This window comes from Pongo pygmaeus, chromosome 9 (genome assembly GCF_028885625.2).
Source record: "Pongo pygmaeus isolate AG05252 chromosome 9, NHGRI_mPonPyg2-v2.0_pri, whole genome shotgun sequence".
Taxonomy (NCBI): Eukaryota; Metazoa; Chordata; class Mammalia; order Primates; family Hominidae; genus Pongo; species Pongo pygmaeus.
In genome coordinates, this window is record NC_072382.2 from 451,685 (window position 1) to 474,151 (window position 22,467).

Sequence of the window (22,467 nt, forward strand, 5' to 3'; positions counted from 1 at the left end):
TCCCACCTCTAGGGGCCCCGCTCCTCCGCCCCTAGGCGCCGCGGCAGGTGTCCGCGGTGACCGGCAGGCAGCTGAGGAAGCGGAAGCCGAATCTGCTCTCCGCCGTGCTCTGCACCGACAGGGCCACCAGGGGGCAGCTACGGTCCACGCTCTTCCGGCACACCTGGGGGGGGGCCGGGGCTGAGAGGCGCGCGGGGCGGGGCGGGGACGGGAGGGGAGAGGGGAGGGGAGGGGAGCGGAGGGGAGGAGAGGGGAGAGAGGAGGGGAGGGGAGCGGAGGGGAGGGGACGAGGAGAGGAGAGAAGAGGGGAGGGAGAGGAGGGGAGCTGACGGGAGGAGGAAAAGCGGGGAGGAGACGGGAGGGAACGGGAGGGAAGAAGAGGAGAGGGGAAGAGAGTAGAGGAGCGGGGACGGGAGAAAAGGAGGGGGAGGGGAGAGGGGGGAGGGGGAAGCGAGGGGGAGGGGGAGGGGGACGGAGAGGAAGAGGAGGGGGCGCGTCCACAAGCGCGCACTCACCCGAACTCGGTGCTCTTTCCGGAGCCGACAGTCCTCCAGGCCCAGCCCGGCCTCTGCGGGAGGCGACGGCAGGGTGGGGTCACCCGGGATGGCGGGCAGGTGCTGCGGCGCGGGGATCTCCGGGGTCTCGGGCCGCGCGGGCCCCTCCCGCTCGTGGAAGAGCTTCCCCGAGCTCATTGGGGGCAGCAGGCCCCGCGTCCTGGTGGGGCGAGGGTCGTGAGGGCGGCGGCCGGCCCGGGAAAGGCGGCCCTAGAGGGCTCCGCGCCTGCGGCGGGGCAGGGGCCGCGGGGCGTACTGGAGGACTAGGGGGCAGCCGGGGCGGGGCCTGGGGAAGTTGGGGGCCGTCCTAGCGCGGGGATGCGAGGGACCGTTTCTGCTGGGGCGGGGCCTGGGGAGGGAGGCCAGATCCCGGGGACCTGCGGTCCCCACCCTGGTCTCCGGCGACTGACCCGGGGCTCCCGCACCCGGCCTTTGCGCAGGGGTCGAGGTGGGCGCGGCGGCTTGCGGGTGTCGGCGCCGGGCCCGGCCTCAGGGAGCGGGAAGCGGTCGATGGACAAGTCGGTGCCGTCGGCGAAGACCCTCGGGGCCGGAGTCTCGCGGCGTGGGATCCGGTGCTCACTGAGGACCTGCGGGGCGCGTCGGTCACCCCCCACACCCCAGCCCCGGCCGCCCCACCGGGGGCCCGCACCGACCTCGCCCTTGGGGCTCAGGAGCAGCGTCGCGCAGCCACGGATGGAGAGGAGGGGAACGGGCACCCGGCCCGAGGACGCGCACAGCGGCTTCTTGGCGCTGCGGGTCGCCTCGCCCCAGACCTGGAAGGGCGCGGAGCGGCGGGTGAGGGGCGGCCGGGCCGGGCCGTCGGGGCCGGGCTCCCGGGCCGGGGCGCACCGTGACGTGGTGCCGCGGGGCCAGCAGCGTGCCCGGCGGGAAGCGGTACAGGCGCTCCGGGAAGCCGCGCACCAGCTGCTTCAGCACCATGCCGCTCAGGTCGGCCGTGCTCTCCTGCGACGGGTTGAAGATGCGGACGAACTTCTCCCGGCGGCTCACAGCCACGATCTTCAGGCCTGTCGGGCTGGGACGAGAGGAGACGCCGTAAGGAGATGCGGCGGGTCCACCCGCACGGCTGCGCGCCCCGCCCGGAAACCAGCTCCAGCCCGGCGCTGGAGGCCTGGGTCGCTCGCCCCTTACCTCTGCAGGAGTTCCGGGCTCCAGTGGTCGGGGTCTGTGCAGGGCTGGGGCGACAGGACCGGATCGCCGTGCCTGGGTGAGTGGGTTTTCTGGAGATCTAGAGAGAGCAGCGCTTTTGGGGAGGGGACCCTCCAATGGGGTGCCCACAGGATGTTCCCTGTGAGGCCAGAACAGGCCTGCAGCGCCTGGCGGGGCGGGGAGCAGGGCCAGCGTCAGATGGGGCAGGAAAGGTGGCTGGACCTTGGGGGCTGGAGGACCACCTCCAGGGCTCTGAGTGAGATCACAGCTCTGAGGGGGTGGAGGGTGGGTAAAAGATAACCAGGGGAGACCGGCCCCACTGCACCTTCTGAGTCCCTGCTGTGGCTCCCGGCCTGCACCAGCGCCTGCTCGGAGGAAGCGCGGTGGTCCCGGGGCGTGTGCCCTATCGCCTGCACGAGGGAAGGCAGGCTTGGCCGGCAGATGCTGGAGTCGGAGTCAGCGCCCCCTGAGCTGCTGGTGTTCAGACAGGGCAGGGAGCCCCACTCCACGGTCTTGTGATGCCGCTCGGAGTGCTTTCTGGAGGACTCTGAGCTCCCTGTGTCCAGCTGTGGCCAGGGCTGGGGCTGCCTGTGGACCACGCTCTGCTTGATGGCCACTCCAGCTCCAGACCCCAGCCCTGCCCCCGTCCAGCCTCACAAGGCAGTGCAGCAGGGAGCCCCTCTTGCATCCCAGTACCCAGGCCCAGCTCATGGCAAGACAGTGATGGCCGCCTCAATCCCAACGCATTCTACAGATCAGAGAATGCGCATTGGAAGGTTTAAGGGACTTATCCAGGGACACTAAGTGGTCCTTGAGTGTCCTGGGTCTTCACCTGCCAAGGTGAGCCCTCCCTTCTGGCCCCTGGGGAGTCCCTGCTCTGTGCAGTTACTTTTGCTTTGAGCTGGGCTCCATGCTGGTGAAGAGGTTGGGGTAGCGGTGGGCAATGCTGTTCCAGTCCACGTCCTCCAGCCGAAAGCCCTGGCCAGGAAGCAAGAGGCACATGGTCCTCCCCTCCCGCAAGGCTCCAGATCCTAGACCACACACGTGGGAGGCCTAGCTCACCTCCCCAGTGGGGGCCTGAATGTTTTCAGAGAGGTCACTTGGGTCCATCAGAGTCTCTGCCGTCACTACCTGCAAGAGGGGACCGGAGGCCAGTGGGCAGGGGCTGGGTGCTCCCCCACAGCACCTCTCCTCTTTGACCTCACCTGTGCTTTGAGGCCTCCTGATTCCTCCCTGCTGGAGCCCAGAGTTCCAGAGGCAGCCTGAGCAGGGCAGGCTTCCAGGCAGGCCAGGGCGCCCCAGCAGAGGCACGCGACGAGAGGGGGAGGGCTGGGGAGGGCAGCCTGGGGCAGGAGGGCTTGGGGAACAGGCTCACCTCCACACTGCCAGTCTGGGATCGTAGCATGCGGCCCACCCACGAGGAGCGGGCCAGCTGCAGGAGGCAGGACTTCTGCAAGTTCTGTAGCTCGGCCTCCACCTCCTGGAGCGTGCGGGTGGTCTGCAGCAGCCGCTCCTCCAGGTGCTCCTTCTCCTGCTCCGAGAGGGCCCGTGGGTGGTGGTGGGGGGGTCTTCTGCAGTAGGCCCCCAGGCCAGCCCCAGCCTGGCTCCCCAACACCAGGACCCTGCCCACTCCCTGTACCCCTGCCTCACCCACTGGGCTTGCTCCTTCTGTTCCTTCAACTCCAGGGTCAGCTTCTGGACCTGGTTCTGCAGGAATTTCTCCTGACTGTGGGAGCTCCTGGAGGAGGGGTGACCTCAGCAGCCCCCACCCCACTCAGGCAGGGGTTCCTAATGTCAGGTCAGTGGTGAAGGAGGGGAGGAGGGGCTCCACTGCCACCCTGGCCCCAAGGGCACACAGTACAGCCCCGCTGGGGCCGGCCAGCCTCTGGCTGGTCTAGGCAAGGGTCTAGCACCCATCCACATGCGCAGGGTTAGGGTTGAGGCTATAGCGTGTTAACTTAGGATCAGGGTAGAGGCTCAGCGTGGGCAAGGATGAGGGTAAGGATCTGACTCAGCAGTTGGGGTTGGGGTCAGACAGAAACCAGGAGTCCGGGCGAGGACAGGGCGGGGTTGGGTTGGGCTGGGGACTGCTGCAGACCTCTTGGGCGGAAGCCCCGCCACCTCCTCCAGGATGTGGCAGCGCCAGGCGTCCTGGCCATTCTGGACGGCCCACCGCAAGGCCTGGATCTCCAGTTCTCGCTGCCTCCACAGCAGCCGCAGTGTGCGAGGGTCCAGGGACTCAAGAGCCAACCTGCAGCAGCAGCAGACCCTGCTGCTTACTCAGGCCGGGCCCCTGGCCACCTGGCCCAGGAGGCTCACCAGTCCTCCCTCCCCTCCTTACTGTGGGTCGGCAGAACAGACCACCGGTGCGGGGTGGGGCGTGGTGTCTGGCAGGCACGTGGGAGTCTCGGGGGCTGCACCTGCTGGAGGTCCCAGGTGACCACTGACGGACTCTTGCTCTGTAGGGGACAGGAGAGCCTCTTCCTCGGCTTCTTCAAACCCCTGGCCAGACTTGGGGGCCATTCTCAATGTTCTTCAGGAGCTGGGAGGGGTGGGGGGCCCGTCTGCCATGTGCGCCTCGTGTGGCCACACAGGTTGGAGCAGCACAGGCGGCACCACTACTCACAGAGCATTGCTCTCTGAAGGGACCCACATGTGGGTGTCCACACCTGTGTGTTTCTGACCAGGCTGCGGCAGCAGGTCACCACCTGACATGTCCCTGGCGTGTCCCCCTGCTACGCAGGTGCTGGCCCTTTGCCTGTGATGTGTTGTTCCTGTCTCTCTTGTCCCCCCAGCTCAGGGCCCTACCCCCAGCACTCACCTGAACCCAGACCTCCAAGCAGGCCTGGGAGGGAAGGGCTCTATACTGTTGCCATGGATACCTGCACCCAGAAGTGGTGGGGCTGTTTGTTACCAGGAGTCTCCAGGGAGACCCCAGACTAGGCCCCTGGGTGAGTTCTGGGCCAGCCCAGCCTGGAGGAGGTGTGAGAGGCTGAGCCACTGCTCAGCTTAGCGGGGGGACTACTTAGTGGCCAACACCCTGAGGGAGGCCCCAGCATCCCCTACCTAGCCTGGCAGCAGCAGCGGGATAAATATGGGGGCACTGCTGCCTGTGAGCCAGCCCAGCATAGCCATGGGTGTGTGGGGGAAGCCGACAGGTAACAGTGACAAGCTGGGGACTGTGCTGAACGCCAACTGGCAATAGTACACCCTTGCCCACAGCCTGTTTTTAAATTAATAATTAATTCTTTAGAGACAGGGTCTTGCTCCCCTGTCCAGGCTGGAATGCTTTGGTGTGATCACAGCTCACAGTAACCTCAAATTCCTGGGCTCAAGTGATCCTCCCAATTCCGCCTCCTGAACTGCTGAGACTACAGGCACCTGCCTCCACTGCCAGGCCCAGCCCACAGCTCCTTTGACCTCAGTGACAGGCACTCACCTACCTGACCCCCAAACTGAAGCCTCACCTTTCCCAGCCAACTCCACACCCTCTGGGCTACCCCATTACCATGACAAGTATTCCCTCTGCTCCAGGAGAAAAGCGAGGTCACAGACCTGACCCACAAAACCCAATCATTCCAACTTTCACCCTTCATCTCTGCAACTTTCGGCTATGTGAGGGCTCCCTAGGGGAGCACAGGAGACAGGTGGGCAGGAGGCCCTTCCACGCCCACAACTCTTTCTGAGCTGGGCAGAACAGGCAATCAATGGCCCACACAGCTGACCGCGAGGCTGCGGGGCCCTGGGTGGGACAGTAGGGTAGGGGGTGGAGGAGGAGCTTCCAGCCAGCTTCACTGTGTGCAAGGCCTGGCACTGTGTCCAAAAGGGGCAGAAAGGTGTCGGAGAAGAGCCTCAGTCAGAGTCTGGGCCTTCTCCTGAGCGGGCAACTCCCGCACCAGAGCTCCACCTCCCTCGCCGGGACTGGTGACCCTGCGACCCCGCGACCCCTGCGCGTCCAGGCTACTGCCGCTGCGGTAGGCCCCAAAGGCTGGCCCGGGAAGCGAGGGGAAGGGCTGGCCCCGCTGCCCCTGGACGCAGGCGGGGGTTGCGGGATCTCAAGCCAGAGACCCTCCCTGGGCGGGAACCCGCCACACTAGAAGGCTGCTGAGGAAGTCGGCCCAGGAGCGGGGCCAGACACCTGCCCCGACGCCTGCCCGCGGGCCGCAGCCACCGCGTTTCCGCGTTGTTCGCGGTTGGGGGGGAGGTGGGGGCGGGGACTGCGGCTTGGCCCCTCCCTCCGACCCGCCCACACCTGTAGTCTCTGGGGGGGCGGGGCGCGGCGACGAGCCAATGGGTCGGGGAGGGGCGAGACAGAGGCAGCCAATGGGCGCGGGGGAGGGGGCGGAACACCCGCGCTGAGCAGCCAATAGGGGTGCTGGGGGCGGGGCGTGCGGACCGCGGGCCAATGGGGGCGCGGGGCCGGGGCTCGCCGCGGCGCTGGGGGCGGCAGGTTGCGGCGGCGCCCAAGCGGGTCCCCAGGCTGGCGAGCGCCCAGGTGAGCCGTGCCGGGTCCCGGGGCCTTCCGAGCGCGGGGCGCGCCTCGAGCCGGCCGGACGCCGATTCCAACTGGGGAGGGTTTTCCGCGATGCCGGGACGGAGGGCGGGGGCAGTGCCGCACCTGCGCCCGCCCTGCGGAGCGGGGACGTCCTGGCTCCCGCCAGGCTGGGGTCGCGGCGCGGGCATCGGTGCCCGCAGCGGGGACCGGGACCTTCGGGGCGATCGCAGCGATTGGGCGGCAGCGGCGGGGCTCCCCGGGCTGGCGGGGGCTGCTCAGACCCGGAGTCCGCTCCATCTGCAGGGTCGAGGTCTGGGTCGCGACCCCGAGCGCCTCTGCGGCCTGAGCAGGTCGGGGTGGGACGTTCCCATGGCGGCGGCCTCGGGGCCTGGCGTGCGGGCGCCTCCGCGCCGCCCGGGGAGGGGGCAGTGTCCTCCGAGCCAGGTGAGGCGGGCAGGAAATCGTGGATCTGGTTAATGATTCGCCTTGTTCCGGGAGTGCGAGCGTGGCAAGAGGAAGCTGGTGAAGTGGGGGAGGATGCGTGCTCCAGAGGACCGCCACCCCAGGAATGTGTGGCCGGCGGGTGGGGCTGGCACAGGAGGGTGGGGCCCATGCGGAGGGGCGGCAGCCCAGCCGTTTCTAGGGCAAGCCAGGAGAATGAGGAGAGGAGGACCAGGCTGCGATAGGGGTAGGCAGGTCTTGACCCTGTGTCTGCGCCCTCCCCACGGAACAGGCATGTTGTTGGGGCTGTCGGCCATGGAGCTGAAGGTGTGGGTGGACGGCATCCAGCGTGTGGTCTGTGGAGTCTCGGAGCAGACCACCTGCCAGGAAGTGGTCATCGCACTAGCCCAAGCAATTGGTGAGTCTTCTTGGGGTCAGGCAGGCCGGGCAGGTAGAGCTGAAGTGGGACCTGGTGGTCCAGCCCCATGGTCTCCCGCAAGGAAAGTGGGGCTGGTTGCTGATCTTTTTTGTCCTCCCCAACTCCTCAAGCCAGGTGGACAGAGAGTCGGGGAAACATAGGCTGACCTTCTCCTCTTCCTTCCAGGCCAGACTGGCCGCTTTGTGCTTGTACAGCGGCTTAGGGAGAAGGAGCGGCAGCTGCTGCCAGAAGAGTGCCCAGTGGGCGCCCAAGCCACCTGTGGACAGTTCGCCAGTGATGTCCAGTTTGTCCTGAGGCGCACAGGGCCCAGCCTGGCTGGGAGACCCTCCTCAGACAGCTGTCCACCCCCGGAACGCTGCCCAATTCGTGCCAGCCTCCCTGCAAAGCCACGGGCTGCACTGGGCTGTGAGCCCCGCAAAACACTGACCCCCGGGCCAGCCCCCAGCCTCTCACCCCCTGGGCCTGCGGCCCCTGTGACACCCACACCAGGCTGCTGCACAGACCTGCGCGGCCTGGAGCTCAGGGTGCAGAGGAATGCTGAGGAGCTGGGCCACGAGGCCTTCTGGGAGCAAGAGCTGCGCCGGGAGCAGGCCCGGGAGCAAGAGGGACAGGCACGCCTGCAGGCACTAAGCGCGGCCACTGCTGAGCATGCCGCCCGGCTGCAGGCCCTGGACGCTCAGGCCCGTGCCCTGGAGGCTGAGCTGCAGCTGGCAGCGGAGGCCCCTGGGCCCCCCTCACCTATGGCATCTGCCACTGAGCGCCTGCGCCAGGACCTGGCTGTTCAGGAGCGGCAGAGTGCAGAGGTGCAGGGCAGCCTGGCTCTGGTGAGCCGGGCCCTGGAGGCTGCAGAGCGAGCCTTGCAGGTGAGCCTGGGGACCTGATCCCGTCACTCCCCCACCCCTGACATGGGCAGATACGGGGGTCACAGGGTCCGACTCGGGAGGCAGATGAGCCCGCGGACCTGATCCCCTGTCACTGCCACACCCCTGACATGGGCAGATATGGGGGTCACAGGGTCTGACTCGGGAGGCAGGTGAGCCCGGGGACCTGATCCCCTGTTACTGCCGCACCCCTAACATGGGCAGATATGGGGGTCACAGGGCCCGACCAGGGAGAGTGCTCCCTCCGGAGCATGAGGGCCGTGGAGCCCAGTGGCTGTGCCTCCTGACAGTCCCATGTGCCCCCAGGCTCAGGCTCAGGAGCTGGAGGAGCTGAACCGGGAGCTCCGTCAGTGCAACCTGCAGCAGTTCATCCAGCAGACCGGGGCTGCACTGCCACCGCCCCCACGGCCTGACAGGGGCCCTCCTGGCACTCAGGTCGGAGTGGTTCTGGGGGGAGGCTGGGAGGTGAGGACCTGGCCCAGCCCCACTCCGAGCTGACTTCCCAACCCACAGGGCCCTCTGCCTCCAGCCAGAGAGGAGTCCCTCCTGGGCACCCCCCCGAGTCCCATGCTGGTGCCCAGCCTAGGCCCCGAGGGTATGTCTGTGCCCCACCTCCCCCTGGGGCACCGGGCCCTCCTGTGGCTGCAGCCACCTCAGCCTGTGTCCTCCCGCAGTGGCCCCCATGACGCAGAACTCCTGGAGGTAGCAGCAGCTCCTGCCCCAGAGTGGTGTCCTCTGGCAGCCCAGCCCCAGGCTCTGTGACAGCCTAGTGAGGGCTGCAAGACCAGCCTGCCTGGACTACAGAAGGAGAGTCAGCGGTCACAGAAGGCTCCTCCCCCACGCAGTGAAAGCCCTGGGTTTGGCCTCAGGAGCTGGGGGTGCAGTGGGGGACTGCCCTAGTCCTTGCCAGGTCTGCCAGCACCCTGGAGAAGCATGGGGCGTAGCCAGCTCGGAACTTGCCAGGCCCCAAAGGCCACGACTGCCTGTTGGGGACAGGAGATGCATGGACGGTGTGCTCAAGCTGTGGGCGTGTGCTTGCCTGCGGGAGAGGTCCTTCATTGTGTGTACACGGCAAGAGCATGTGTGTGCCACTTCCCCTACCCCAACGTGAAAACCTCAATAAACTGCCCGAAGCGGCTTGAGTGTGTGCGGAGACTGCGCGGAGCACAGTCTGAGGTCTTGAACTTGAGCCTCCACGGGGTGCCACTGAGCAGTACCCTGAGACACCTGGGGCTCACCACAGCTGGAGTATCTGAGAATAGGGTCCCTCAGCGTGCTCAGTAGGGCCCAGGGCTGGGGCTTCCTGAGCTCCACATTCCATCTGCTCTGCCTCACCTAATCCCAGGGGCTCTCCTGTGAGGGCCCCAGCCTGGTGGGCCTGCTGGTTCAGCCTGGCCTGACTGTCCCAGGTGTTTGTCTGGACCCCCTCCCACCTGACTCCCTGTCATGTTGCCTGTGCCCCGCCAGCGGCAGGAACTGAGGACGCCAGGACAAGCTAGACCCGCCCGTCAGGTTTACTGAGAACTTGTGGGGGTGGATCCCAGACTCAGGTCAGCCAGGCCCAGGCTGCTTCACCACCCCAGGAAGGGCATGGGTATCAGTGAGCAGGGGCTGCCTCCTCCTCCCCAGGTGGGTGTGAAATGTCTGCTCTGAGCTTGCAGCTTTGAACTCGGGGCAGTGGCCAGGCACGGTGGCTCACACCTGTAATCCCAGCACTTTGGGAAGCTGAGGCAGGCGGATCACCTGAAGTCGGGAGTTTGAGACCAGCCTGGCCAACATGATGAAACCCCGCCTCTACTAAAAATACAAAAAACTGGCCGGGCGCAGTGGCTCATGCCTGTAATCCCAGCACATTGGGAGGCCGAGGCAGGTGGATCACGAGGGTAGGAGATCGAGACCATCCTGGCTAACACGGTGAAACCCCGTCTCTACTAAAAATACAAAAAATTAGCTGGGCGTGGTGGAGGGTGCCTGTAGTCCCAGCTACTCGGGAGGCTGAGGCAGGAGAATGGCATGAACCTGGGGGGCTGAGTTTGCAGTGAGCCGAGATCGCGCCACTGCACTTCAGCCTGGGCGACAGAGCGAGACTCTGTCAAAAAAAAAAAAAAAAAAAAGAGCTGGGCGTGGTGGCATGCACCTGTAATCCCAGTTACTTGGAAGGCTGAGGCAGGAGAATCACTTGAACCTGGGAGGCAGAGGTTGCCGTGAGTCAAGATCACGCCACTGCACTCCAGCCTGGATGACAGAGCAAGACTCTGTCTCCAAAAAAAAAAAAAAAAATTGTGTCCACAGCCCAGCCCCTGCCTGGGCCCTTGGGCTAGCTGTCACCTCTCCTGGTTCTCAGGGTGAGCCATACACTCCCAGCTCCAGGCGCCATGGTTGGGGTTGGAGATCTTTTGTGTTGAGCAGAATGTGGAGGACCCCTACACCTGGGTACAGCCATGCGTGGGAAGGCAGAGGATGGGGGTGCCCTAGGTCAGGGGTGTCCAATCTTTTGGCTTCCCTGGACCACATTGGAAGAATTGTCTTGGACCACACATGGAATACACTAACGATAGCTGATGAGCTTTAAAAAAAAATCGTAAAAAAAAACTCACAATGTTGGCCAGGCACGGTGGCTGACGCCTGTAATCCCAGCACTTTGGGAGGCCGAGGCGGGCAGATCACGAGGTCAGGAGATCGAGACCATCCTGGCTAACACGGTGAAACCCCATCTCTACTAAAAATACAAAAATTAGCCAGGCGTGTTGGCGGGCACCTGTAGTCCCGGCTACTCGGGACGCTGAGGCAGGAGAAGAGTGTGAACCCAGGAGGCGGAGCTTGCAGTGAGCTGAGATTGGGCCACTAACTCCAGCCTGGGCGACAGATCAAGACTGTCTCAAAACAACAACAACAAAAAACAACTCACAATGTTTAAGAAAATGTATAGATTTGTGTTGGGCTGCATTCAAAGCTGTTCCATGGGCTGACAGTTGGACAAGCTTGCCCTACATCATGGGGTCTTTGTGCTTTGAGAGTGGGCGAGTTTGGGATGGACCCAGCTTTCTATTGGTTGGCCCTGGATCTGGATCTGGTGCTGCCCCCTTTCTCTGGAGCACACAAAGGGAACAAGAAGGCCTGAACTTGGACAAGGAAGCCATCCACAGTGCTCCCCAGAGGCCAGGGCCACCAGGAGCTCACTACGGTGCAGAGGCAACTCAGCTTGGTTTTTTCTTGCCTGAGGCGGGGAACAAGGAATGCAGGGAAGCCAGGCAGCAGCGGGAGGCTCCAAACACTGGTGTCAGCAAGCCGGAACCCCCACCTGACCTCACTCCTGTGTGCCCAGCTCACAGCTGCCTGTCCCTGGGAGGTCCTTGGGGGCCTGGACCTGCCTGAGCTGTGGCCCCAGAAAGGGCTAAGCCCAGGGTCACAGGGGGTGGAGCCTGGAATGCATAGGCCAAATGGGTTGTGCCTGGGCAGCAGGCCTGGGGTCTGAGGGGCCTACTCCTCCATCCACAGCCCCCACCCACATTCTGGAGGGATGGTCGTACCTCTGTGACCAGCCCTCCACACCATCACATAGGGCAGCAGGGGGCAATGCCAGGTGCCATCCAGAGCCCACCCCCATGTCCTCCCGGGGGTCATGAGCTCTGCCCTACATACCCCAGCCCCACAATGGGAAGGAGGCATGGAGCTGGCAGAGCATGCGCCATGCTGTTCCTGTGTCTGTTTTTGAGGAACACCTGTTCCTTCTGAGGCCACTGCCTAGGTGCCCGTCCCTGGTCTGCTGCTGCTGGCTCTGATGAAGCTAACCAGCCTTCTTCCTCACCAAGAGGGTGTCCCAGCACCAGCTATGTTCTGGCAGGGGGAAGGCGAGGAGCCTTCCTCCTCACTGGGTGTTTCGTTTTTTTATTTTTTTGAGGCAGAGCCTCTCTTGTCACCCAGGCTGGACTGCAGTGGCGTAATCTCATCTCACTGCAACCTCCACCTCCCAGGTTCAAGCGATTCTCTTGCCTCAGCCTTCCAAGTAGCTGGCATTACAGGTGCCCACCACCATGCCTAGCTAATTTTTGTATTTTTGAGACGAGGTTTCACCATGTTGCCCAGGCTGATCTTAAACTCCTGATCTCAAGTGAGCGATCACCCGCCTCTGCCTCCCCAAGTGTTGGGATTACGGGTGTGAGCCACCGTGCCCAGCCTCTCACTGGCTGTTTCAGGTGAACCAAATCCCATGGCCCCAAAAAGTGCCCAGAGTGCTTCAGATCCCTCAGCAAACCTTTGAGTTGCTGAAAAGTTTACTTTTGAGTTTTAAACTGTACTTTGAAAACTCTCTTGTGAACTATGCTTACATGAGGAAAGGCTGGGCTCCCTGAAAACATCCAGCTCCACAGCAGGGTGAGCCTAAGCCCAGCCAATCCCCAGAGAATGCAGGGCAGGGATCCCACCTGGTATAAGTACAGGCAGAGGGCAGAGCCAGGCTGTACTGAGGGGCGGTGCTGGGACCCTCCTTGCCCAGAGTTCCTACTCATCCCCAGCACAGAAGTGCTCTGTAGGGCCGGCTGAGGACACCCTGGTTCACTGAGGGTGGCCCACAGTAAGTCGCCCTCTGGCAGTAAGTCAGCTCTGCATGTGTGGACCCCAAGACCACACACAGCCTTTCTCAGGTGCAGGTCCTGCCAAGCCTCAGTTCGCAGTGGTGACAGGCAACCCCGTCAGAACAGGGAGCTTCCAAAGGCCAGTCCGAGTCCATGCCAGGCGTCCACTAAATCTGCCTCTCCCTCTCCAGCGAGCAGGTGCAGCCCTCAACTCCTGCAGGTGTGGGGAGGGGAGACAGGGCCTGTAGGCTTGTACACGACCCGGTCCTGATTTTCACAGTGGACTTGAGAAGGCAGGCTCAGCAGACAGGCTGCTGGAGGGTCCACCCACTGTCTCCCACAGTGGCCCCACTGAAGCGGCAGAAACACAAAGAAGCACCAAATCTGTCACTCTCTTCCCGTAGGAAGTCCCCAGAGGTGGCCCTCAGGAGGATGGTCCTGTTGGCTGAAGATATGACCACAACACCTGTGCCTGCCCAGCGCCACCTTCAGCTTAGCAACAGGAACTCCGCACACTGGTACCCTGGACACACAAGGAAAAGAAAGTTCCCTCCAAGAGGGTATCTGGCCCAGCTTCAGCCGCAGCAAGCGGAGGGCAGCAAAGCCCCCGAATGATTTCGCTTCCCCCCACCCGCCGTCCCTGCTGGCCAGACAGGCACACCCCGTCCATAGGGCACCCCCTCCCCACGGTATCCAGCTGTCCTCGAGTCCCCGTGTGGCCGCTCGCCTGCCCGCCAGACCCGGGACACGGGGCCAGGAGGGTCGCGCTGCCCAGGCACAGATCAGCCGCTGTCACACGCACAGTGGGTCTGGGGCAGCGCAGTGTGCGGTGGGCAGGGGCTGCCCTGCGCCTGGAGGGACTGCCGGGTGGGCGGGCGGAGGGATCGACCCCACCCCCGTCCCCTCCAACTTGGGCGTCCGAGCCCCGCCGCCCCTGCCCAGCCCGACCCCCCGCAGCTCCCGCGGGAGGGCGGCCTCTGAGAGGCGCCCCGCCCGCCAACCTGGGATCCCTCGCGCGTCACCTGCGACCCCGGCGCGGGGCCGTCGCCGGCTCTCGGCCCAACTTCAGCTGCGGCCGCGGGCACCCTCTCGCCCCCCGGCCCGACCCGCCCCGGGCCCCGCCGCTACACGCCCAGCCCCGTATGCAAATGACCTGGTCCCTCAGCCAATGGTCGGCCTAGCCGGGCCCGCCCTACCGCAACGCAGCCAGTGGGCGCGAGGGGGGTTCGCGACGCCCCGCCCACCGCCGCGCGGCCCTTCGCGGGCGAGGCAGGCGCGTTCTTTTCTGCACGTCGGCCCGGGGAGGGGCGGCACCTGCCGGGCGGGGCCTGCGGGGCGCCAGCTGCGAGGGCGCGGCGGGGCCAGGGCGCGTCCCCCGGCCGGGCGGATGGTACGGCCCGAGGTGGTCCTCCTCCCGCCGCGCGGTGGTATGGCCCGGGCTCGCGGGGCTTCCGGGCTGGGCGTGGGGCGCAGCCTGCCGACGGGTCCTCCGCTCGCGGGTGTGCGTGGGGCGGCAGGGCCGTCTGGGAGCTGCCCTTCTCCCCGCGGCGCGGTGGTACGACCCGGCCGCCTCCGTGCCCCGCACCCGCGTCCCACGGGCCGCCCCCCCGAACCCGCTGGGCGCCCGGCGCACGTATCCCAGGCCGTGACCCGGAGGGGCCTGCGCGGGCCCGGACACGGCGTCCTCGAGACGCACGCACCACCCCTCGGGCGGCCTGGGGTCCCCAAAGGACGCCCGGGTCCGTCCGGCTGGCGAGGAGGGGGCTCTGGCTCTGCCTGGTTTGCCTGGCGACCCCCCCGGGGCGCCCTTGGGGGCTCTGGGTCCCTCCTGCGCGCTCTGTCTCCGCGGAAGCCTCTGGAGCCTGGAGGGGGTGCCGCAAGAGGCTCGGGGGTCCTCGCCCCCCTGTGCCGGTCTTTGAGGGGACAAGGCCAGAGAATCCTCTCTGTGCGCTGAAAAGGTGTAAAATCAAAGGAGCCTTAACGGTTTAACCTTCGTTAGGACTCGCAGGGCCAGCTTGAGACGTGGAAGTATCGGACTCTGGGGTGGGGCCCCAAAGTGGCAGCCAAAGGAGATTTGGCCGTCGGCCCCCCTTGGCACTGTTACCCTGGTCCCTGACCCTAAACTCACCGCCCTGCTCTTTGTCCTCCCCTGGCCCCATGGTCTCCCTGCATCGGCATCCGCGCAGGCCTGGGCCGCAGCCTGCCTGGTGCCCCAACCCCAGCGGCGAAGCGCTGGGGCCCCAGGGAGCTTCCGAACCAGCCCGTGTCCTCAGGGGCTTGAAGGCTGGGGACAAAAATTCAGATGCAGAGTCTGGGGTGACTCAGACATGATCAGCAAGACATGACCGAGGTCTTGCTGACCCCTTGACCCTTGGCCCCCAATAGAACCGAGTGGCTCCTTGCACCTCTGGCTGCCTGTAGATGGAGAAGGTGCACAGGGGAGCACGGAGCCACTCAGTTCTATTGGGGGTCAGGGGTCAGCAAGACCTCGATCCTGTGGGTCGTGAAGGAGCCTCTAAGAGTCAGTGGGATCCCTGAGAAGGGCCACGTCTTCATGGCAGGGCAGAGGCTCCTAGGGCAGCCAGACTAGGGGACAAGAAGGGGCAAGAGGACAGGGCAGCTGTGTGTTCCTGTTGTGCCCTGTTGACGTGAACCCACTTCTGCCCCCAGTCCTGCCAATTTCACAGGCACCCTTTCTCAGCATCTGTAGTGAGTGGGATGGTCCCCCCCAAAAAGAAGATATATCCACATCCTAATACCCAAGCCCTCTAAATGTGCCCTCACTGGGAGAAAGCATCTTTGCAGATGTCATTAAGGGAAACATCTTGAAACCAGATCATTCTGGACTACCTGGGTGGGCCCTAAATCCAATGATCAGTGTCCTTATAAAAGACAGGGAAAACAGGCCGGGTGCGGTGGCTCAAGCCTGTAATCCCAGCAGTCTGGGAGGCCGAGGTGGGCAGATCACCTGAGGCCAGGAGTTTGAGGCCAGCCTGGCCAACATAGTGAAACCCCATCTCTACTAAAAATACAAAAAAATTAGCCAGGCGTGGTGGTGTGAGCTTGTAATCCCAGCTACTTGGGAGGCTGAGGCAGGAGAATCGCTTGAACCTGGGAGGTTGGCAGCTGAGATCACGCCACTGCACTCCAGCTTGGGCAACAGAGTAAGACTCTGTCTCAAACAAACAAACAACACAAAAAAAGAGAGAGAAGTCCGGGCGTGGTGGCTCACGCCTGTAATCCCAGCACTTTGGGAGGCCGAGGAGGGTGGATCACCTGAGATCAGGAGTTCGAGACCAGCCTGATCAACATGGAGAAACCCCGTCTCTACTAAAAATACAAAATTAGCCGGGCGTGGTGGCGCATGCCCGTAATCCCAGCTACTCGGGAGGCTGAGACAGGAGAATCACTTGAACCTGGGAGGTGGAGGTTGAGGTGAGCCGAGATCACGCCATTGCACTCCAGCCTGGGCAACAGAGCAAGACTCCGTCACAAAAAAAAAAAAAAAAAAGGCCTGGCGCGGTGGCTCACGCCTGTAATCCCAGCACTTTGAGAGGCCGAGGCAGGCGGATCACGAGGTCAGGAGATCGAGACCATCCTGGCTAACACGGCAAAACCTCGTCTCTACTAAAAATACAAAAAATTAGCCGGGCGTGGTGGCGGGCGCCTGTAGTCCCAGCTGCTCGGGAGGCTGAGGCAGGAGAATGGCGTGAACCTGGTGGGCGGAGCCTGCAGTGAGCAGAGATTGCACCACTGCACTCCAGCCTGGGTGACAGCAAGATTCTGTCTTAAAAAAAAAAAAAAAAAAGAGAGAAAGAGAAAAGAGACACAGACACAGAGGGAGGCCATAGGAAGCCATAGCCAAGGAACGCCTGGAGATGAAGCTGGGAGAAGGATCTCCCCATATCCTCAACAAGGAGGGTGGCCCTGCCAGCCTGGATCTCAGACTGCTGGCTTCCAGACTGAGAGAATGCCTTTCTGTTGTCTAAGGGCCCTGGTTTGTGGCCGTTTGATATGACAGCCCTGGGACACACAGACACCTGCCTTCCCTAGGTAGAGAATGCAGCCCTGCCTGTCCCTCCCCCAGCTCTGAGAGTTTTGACTCCTTTGTTTTCACCCCACCCATCTCCTCCAGCCACCCCTGCCCCTGCCTCCCCCAGGCATCCACCTGGCTCTGGGGCTCCCCTGCTGCTGGGAGTGGGATGGGTCTCAGCAGGGGGTGATGACTGGGCTCATCGCCCACCAAGATCTGTATGTGCACACAGACCTGATGGCGGGGTGGGGGGGCAGGGGTGGGAAGGGCCTGGGCTGGGCCCTCCGGGAGAGGCTGGCCTAGGCCCTCCGGGATAAGCTGGCCTGGGCAGGACAGAAGCAAGGGAGCTCCCAGCCCAGCTCCATCCTCCTGTGCACACCAGGAGCATGCATGCCATGCTTGTGTCTGCAAGGGGCAGGGGCAGCACATGACAGTGTCAACCAGGAATCTGGCCGGAGCCTCAGAGTACAGGTCTGTGTGAGGCTGTGTGGGTAGGATGCACATGTGTGCACACTGACACTAGCAGGTGATGGGGGTTGGGGGGTGACCTGTCAGCGTGCAGGGGAGGTGACAGTACTGATGAGGGGGCTGTATACAGGAGGTGTCTGCCTGCTGGTGTGTGAGGCATCTATCCGCATGTGAGCAGGTAAGGAGTCATTTTATGTCAGGTGTGTGGGTAGAGGTGGGGGCGGGAATCAGTAGGTTGGAGGTATTGGTATGTGCCCGTGCTCTTGTGCTCTCAAGTACCACCTATGCACAGTTTGGGCCTAGTTTGGCTCTGGGCAGCTGCCTGGAGACACTTCTCACACCCGAGCCTGAGTGCTGTCTGGCATACCTGGGTTGGTTGTGCACTGACCAAGGATTATGCTCACTGAGGACATCCTTCATGTCTCCATGTGGATGTGTGTGTTTATTTTTTTATTTTTTATTTTTTTGAGATGGAGTCTCGCTGTCGCCCAGGTTGGAGTGCAGTGGTGTGATCTCGGCACTGCAGCCTCCGCCCCCCAGGGTTCATGCCATTCTCCTGCCTCAGCCTCCCGAGTAGCTGGGACTACAGGCGCCTGCCACCTCGCCCAGCTAATTTTTTGTATTTTTTTTTAGTGAGACGGGGTTTCACCATGTTAGCCAGGTTGGTCTCGATCTCCTGACCTCGTGATCCGCCTGCCTCGGCCTCCCAAAGTGCTGGGATTACAGGTGTGAGCCACCGCGCCTGGTGTTTATTTATTCATTTATTTGTTTTTGAGACAAAGTCTCGCTCTGTCGCCCAGGCTGGAGTGCAGTGGCGCGATCTCGGCTCACTGCAGCATCTGCCTCCCAGGTTCACGACATTCTCCTGCCTCAGCCCCCCAGTAGCTGGGACTACAGGCACGCGTAACCATGCCCAGCTAATTTTTGTATTTTTAGTAGAGATGGGGTTTCACCATGTTACCCAGGTTGGTCTCCAACTCCTGACCTCAGGTGATCCTCCTGCCTCAGCCTCCCAAAGTGCTGGATTACAGGTGTGAGCCACCGTGCCCAGCTTTATTGTTTTTGAGACATGGTCTCACTCTGTCACCCAGGCTGCGTGCAGTGGTGCCATCGAGGTTCACTGCAGCCTCAACCTCCTGGTCTCAAGCAATCCTCCCACCTCAGCCTCCCGAGTAGCTGGGACTACAGGTGTGCACTACCATGTCAGGCTAATTTTTAAAAATTTTTTGTAGAGAGGAAATCTCACCACGTTGCCCAGGTTGGAACTCCTGGGCTCAAGTGATCCTCCCACTGTGGCCTCCCAAAGTGCTGGGATAACAGGGGTGCATGTGTTTATTATGACAATTACCAGCAGCCCCCCAGGCATCCCGTCCTCCTTCCCAGGAGCCTCGGCGTGTCTGTGGATGCCCCTGCATCTAGTGTCCAGCAGGCAGGCATGTGGCACATGCAAAGGTAGGGGAGGTGCCTGGTGCAGGGCAGAGGGCGGTCCCCCAGCCTGCTGATCACACTGGACCCCACCTGAGGCATACCTATCTTGTCCTCACAATGACCTAAGAGGTAGGCATGAGCACCCACATTCCTGTTTCACAGCCAAGGACATGGAGGCACACAGAGGTTGAGAAACGGACTGAAGTGCGTGAGTTCAGGTGGCTGGCCTGGGTGACCGCCGTGACACCCAGCCCCTCCGGCCCACCGAGAGTAGATTGCTCCAGAGTCCTCAGTGGTCGGCACCATCCACTCCTCCTTCCTTTAGGGGCATTTTCAGAACCCATAAGTGCCTGTTATTTCTCCCATTGCAAACAGAAAACTGTGGGCGAAAGATTACCTAGGTGCCGAAGGAAGAGATTGAAGGCACAAACTGTTTCAGTATAATAAACAAAATAGAATAAGAATAGTCCTAATACGAATTAGATACAGAGATGCTCATGGACAATTATCAATCATTATTATAAACATTAGTCATTAGCTTTTAATATTAATCTTTGCTGCATTACTAATATAACCTAGGAATAACCGGCGGGTGTAGGGTCAGGTGCTGAAGGGACATTGTGAGAAGTGACCTACAAGGCAAGAGGTGAGCCCTCTGTCACGCCAACATAAGGGCCGCTTGAGGGCTCCTTGGTCCAGCGGTAACGCCAATGCCTGGGAAGGCACCCGTTACTTAGCAGACCGCGAAGGGAGTCTCCTTTCCTTGGAGGAGTCAGGGAACACTCTGCTCCACCAGCTTCTTGTGGAAGGCTGGATATTCTCCAGGCCTGCCCGCAGTCATCCGGAGGCCTAAACCCCTCCCTGTGGTGCTTCAGTGGTCACACTCCTTGTCCACTTTCATGCTCCTCCCGTACTCCTGGTTGCTCTTTGAAGTTCGTAGTAGATAGCGGTAGAAGAAATAGTGAAAGTCTTAAAGTCTTTGATCGTTCTTATAAGTGCAGAGAAGAAAATGCTGACATACGCTGCCTTCTCTCTTTGCTTCGGCTGCCTAAGAGGGAAGGGCCCCCTGTCCTATGATCACGTGACTTGCTTCACCTTATCACTTAGAAGATTCACTCTCCTTACCCTGCCCCCTTGTCTTGTATGCAATAAATATCAGCGCACCCAGGTGCTCAGGGTCACTACCGGTCTCCACGTCTTGATGGTAGTGATCCCCCAGGCCCAGCTGCTCTTTATCTCGTGTCTTTATTACAATCTCTGGTCTCTGCACACGGGGAGAACACCCGCTAAGCCCCCGTAGGGCTGGACCCTACAGAAAACCACACCCCTCTCTTGCCCTGCTCCTTAGTTACCTCCACCTTTACCTTCCCCTTTGCAGCAAATCGACCTGAAAGAGAAGCTGGTGTTCACAGCCCCTGCGTGCTCTCTGCTCACTCTCCAAACTCCAGCCCCTGGCCCCAGCGCTGCTGGCCCTCTGTGAGTCGCAGTGACCCACCCTGCTGCACCCAGGGTCCCTCCCCCGGATGTGTGTGCACGCCCTCCTGGCTTCCAGAAGCGCCTCTCCTGGTTTGTCCTCCAGCCCCCACCCCTAGCACCCCTGTGCCCCTTCCTGGTCTCTTTTGCAGATTCCAAACCTCTTCAAGTTGGAGTCCCAGGGTTCAGGCATTGGTCCCCAGCCACACCCCACATGCGATTCCCACATAGTTTTCTTCATCCAGTGCAGCCTCTGCCCACTGCATCTCCTCTGACACGTCCCATTCCCCCAAGGGCGCTAGATAAAGGGGCACCTGCGGACACACACGCTGAGGCTCCTGGAAAGGAGGACCGACCGCCTGTGGTCAGCTTGGAGCCCCCGACCTCCATCTGTCGCTGCTCCTCGGGGGCTGCTGGTAGTTGTCATAATAAACACAGACACCCACGATGAGACGTGAAGACTCTCCTCAGTGAGCATCCTTGGGCAGTGCACAACCTCCCCAGCCATGCCAGCCCGCGCTCAGGCCTCCCCCGTCTTCCCCGTCTCTCCGTCGTCGCTTCTCAAGCTCGTCCTTCCCCGCCTCATTTCTCCAAATGTCCTCAGCAAATCCTGGCAACTCCGCCTTCAGCATCTACCGGGAGCGGGCACTTCCCACACCTGCGCAGACCCACCCGGGCCCCAGCCCAGGCAGCCCCTGCACGGGGAGCCCGCGGGTCTCTGGCGCCCGCTCCGGACGCCTCCCCAGCGCTCCCCGCAGAGCGGCCAGGGGGTCTCGCGAGTCCGCGCCTGCTCGGGATCCCCGGAGCCTCCCCTGGTGCGCTGCAGCCACGCAGGCCTGCGTCCCGAGGCCCAGACGGCTTCTGCGCGGCATCCTCAGGACGACCCGGAGCCAAATCCACACGGGACGGCACAGCCGCGTCCTGCCGAGCCCGCCTGGTCCGCCAGCGCGCACGATTCACCGCGCCTGCTGCGGGACGGGCCGACGCGGAGCTAGGCTGGAATAGCCGGCTCACGGAGGGCTCCGGCAGTGTTTGGTCAGAGGAGCGCGGCGCTGGTAGCAGGGACGCCAGGACTGTCCTTCCCCAGGTGCTCCAGCCGCGCGCGGGGCTAGGGAGGAGCTGCGGGCGGGGGGGCGGGGCTGCGGACGTGGGGCGGGGCTGCGAGGGTGGGGGCGGGGCTGCGGAGCAGCGGGCGCGAGGCGGGGCTGGGAGGGAGGGGGCGGGGCCGTGGGGCGGTGGGCCCGAGGCAGGGCGGGGCTGCGGACGTGGGGGCGGAGCTGCGGACGTGGGGGCGGAGCTGCGGGCGCGAGGCGGGGCGGGGCTGCGGGGTGGGGGCGGGGCTGCGGGCCCGAGGAGGGACGGGGCTGCGGGCGTGGGGGCGGAGCTGACGTACAGGAAGCAGCTCCCATTCGCTCTGGGCGGTGGGCGGAGATCCGGGCGGTACCAGCTGTCCCGGCCGCTGGGGGGACGGCCTGGACCAGCCCACGGTCGCGGGTTAAACAGTACGAGCTCTTCCAGGATACTGGTCTCCCCGGGCGGTAGTCTTGCATTAAACAGTGTTTCCAAGGTGGAAGGGAGGCCGTTTGAACGCCTCGAGACCCCCGGCTGCAAGGAGTGGCACCTTCCTCACTTCAGTCATTTCTTTCCCGCTCTGGTCTCAGTGGTTCCAGTCAACGGGCAGGACGGAGGGGCCCGGAAGAGGCGCCGTGCACTTCCGGGTCGAAGAGCGCACGGCGGCGGCGGCGGAGGCGGCGGCGGCGGCGGCTGGGCCTAGTAGCGACTCTCGGTCGGGCCGCGGCGGCGAGCGCTCGCGAGCGGCTGCGGGACGCGAGGTTTACGGGTAAGTGCGGCGGCCGCGCCGGCCCTGGGGTCCCTGCTTTTCCGGGCCGCGGGCCGCCTGTGGGCGCCACGCGTTTTGTTTGCGGCCTGCACCGTGGGGCGAGGCCTGCGCCGCGCTGGCCGCGGGCCGGGAGGGCGGGCAGGCGCGCGCGCGCGCGCCGGGAGGTCCCTCCGAGACTGGGAGGCCCGTGGCCTGCGGGCGGACGTCCCGGGCTTGCGAGAACGCGGCGAGAGCCCACCCGCCTCGTTCTGTGGCACCCACGCCCATGCCCCCTGCGAGTCCGCCCTGCCGCGTTTGGGAGAGAGCTGTGACTTCGCTGCCTTGTTTCCAGCCGCTGTGCATGGTTGCCTTCGTGGGCTTCTGGCTTTGTCTGCATGTCCACAGGCCTGTGTGGCTGGCGGTTTTCCTATTCCTTAACTCTTGCAGTCTTCCCAACAGCTTCTCAGGAGTAGGCATTGTTCCCGTTTTATAGATGAGGGGATTGGAGCCCAGAAAGGCTAAGTAACTGGCCAGCGCCACACAGCCGGGGAGGGGCAGAGCCGGCGGCCGGGGATCCGCGCCAGCCCCGATTCCTACCATGCTCCTTTTGACGAGGCTTATGTTACTCCTTTTTCGGAGTTATGTGCTTTACTTGTTTCGACAACAGCAGAACAGCAGTCAGCTGGGTGAACCAC

General features: G+C 63.2%; 3 protein-coding genes and 1 long non-coding RNA gene across 21 annotated transcripts in view; 2 read left to right on the forward strand and 2 right to left on the reverse strand.

Moving 5' to 3' along the window:
* Window positions 1-12: 12 nt before the first annotated feature.
* Window positions 13-5,985, reverse strand: LMNTD2 (lamin tail domain containing 2). 5 transcript variants are annotated; one of them, XM_054437660.2, is made up of 13 exons: window positions 4,063-5,985; window positions 3,820-3,990; window positions 3,372-3,459; window positions 3,097-3,252; window positions 2,784-2,852; window positions 2,611-2,699; window positions 2,047-2,309; window positions 1,704-1,800; window positions 1,404-1,587; window positions 1,208-1,327; window positions 945-1,141; window positions 516-714; window positions 13-163 (listed from the first exon to the last, which is right to left on the reverse strand). In XM_054437660.2, exons 1-13 carry the CDS (start codon window positions 4,242-4,244, stop codon window positions 32-34), a joined length of 1,947 nt encoding a protein of 648 aa, XP_054293635.2. In that variant the 5' UTR covers window positions 4,245-5,985; the 3' UTR covers window positions 13-31. The 5 variants fall into 5 exon arrangements, 4 of the variants coding, with proteins under 4 accessions (XP_054293635.2, XP_054293636.2, XP_054293638.2 ...); XM_054437661.2 differs by having other exon boundaries at window positions 3,820-3,972; window positions 4,063-5,983; XM_054437663.2 differs by lacking the exon at window positions 1,208-1,327.
* Window positions 1,655-9,114, forward strand: RASSF7 (Ras association domain family member 7). 5 transcript variants are annotated; one of them, XM_054437665.1, is made up of 6 exons: window positions 1,655-1,779; window positions 3,408-3,519; window positions 6,950-7,075; window positions 7,262-7,959; window positions 8,284-8,412; window positions 8,491-9,114. In XM_054437665.1, the coding sequence occupies exons 2-6, from the start codon at window positions 3,513-3,515 to the stop codon at window positions 8,737-8,739; spliced, it is 1,209 nt and encodes a 402-aa protein (XP_054293640.1). In that variant the 5' UTR covers window positions 1,655-1,779; window positions 3,408-3,512; the 3' UTR covers window positions 8,740-9,114. The 5 variants fall into 5 exon arrangements, with proteins under 5 accessions (XP_054293640.1, XP_054293644.1, XP_054293642.1 ...); XM_054437669.2 differs by lacking the exons at window positions 1,655-1,779; window positions 3,408-3,519 and adding an exon at window positions 6,083-6,216 and having other exon boundaries at window positions 8,491-8,572; window positions 8,652-9,114; XM_054437667.2 differs by lacking the exons at window positions 1,655-1,779; window positions 3,408-3,519 and adding an exon at window positions 6,083-6,216.
* A 3,099-nt stretch (window positions 9,115-12,213) lies between these two features.
* LOC134740228 (uncharacterized) lies at window positions 12,214-13,673 on the reverse strand. Its single transcript, XR_010127525.1, has 2 exons — window positions 13,574-13,673; window positions 12,214-13,074 (listed from the first exon to the last, which is right to left on the reverse strand). It is a non-coding gene; the product is annotated as an uncharacterized LOC134740228 (long non-coding RNA).
* A 7,715-nt stretch (window positions 13,674-21,388) lies between these two features.
* The window catches only part of PHRF1 (PHD and ring finger domains 1), a 36,747-nt gene continuing 35,668 nt past the window's right edge, over window positions 21,389-22,467 (forward strand). For 3 of the 10 annotated variants that reach the window (XM_063670640.1, XM_054437676.2, XM_063670639.1), the window contains exon 1: window positions 21,446-21,793. The gene's annotated coding sequence lies outside the window, so the exon portion shown is untranslated. Of the gene's footprint in view, window positions 21,794-22,467 lie in introns of all 10 variants that reach the window. The other 7 variants (XM_054437674.2, XM_063670641.1, XM_054437675.2 and 4 more) reach the window with 5 other exon arrangements.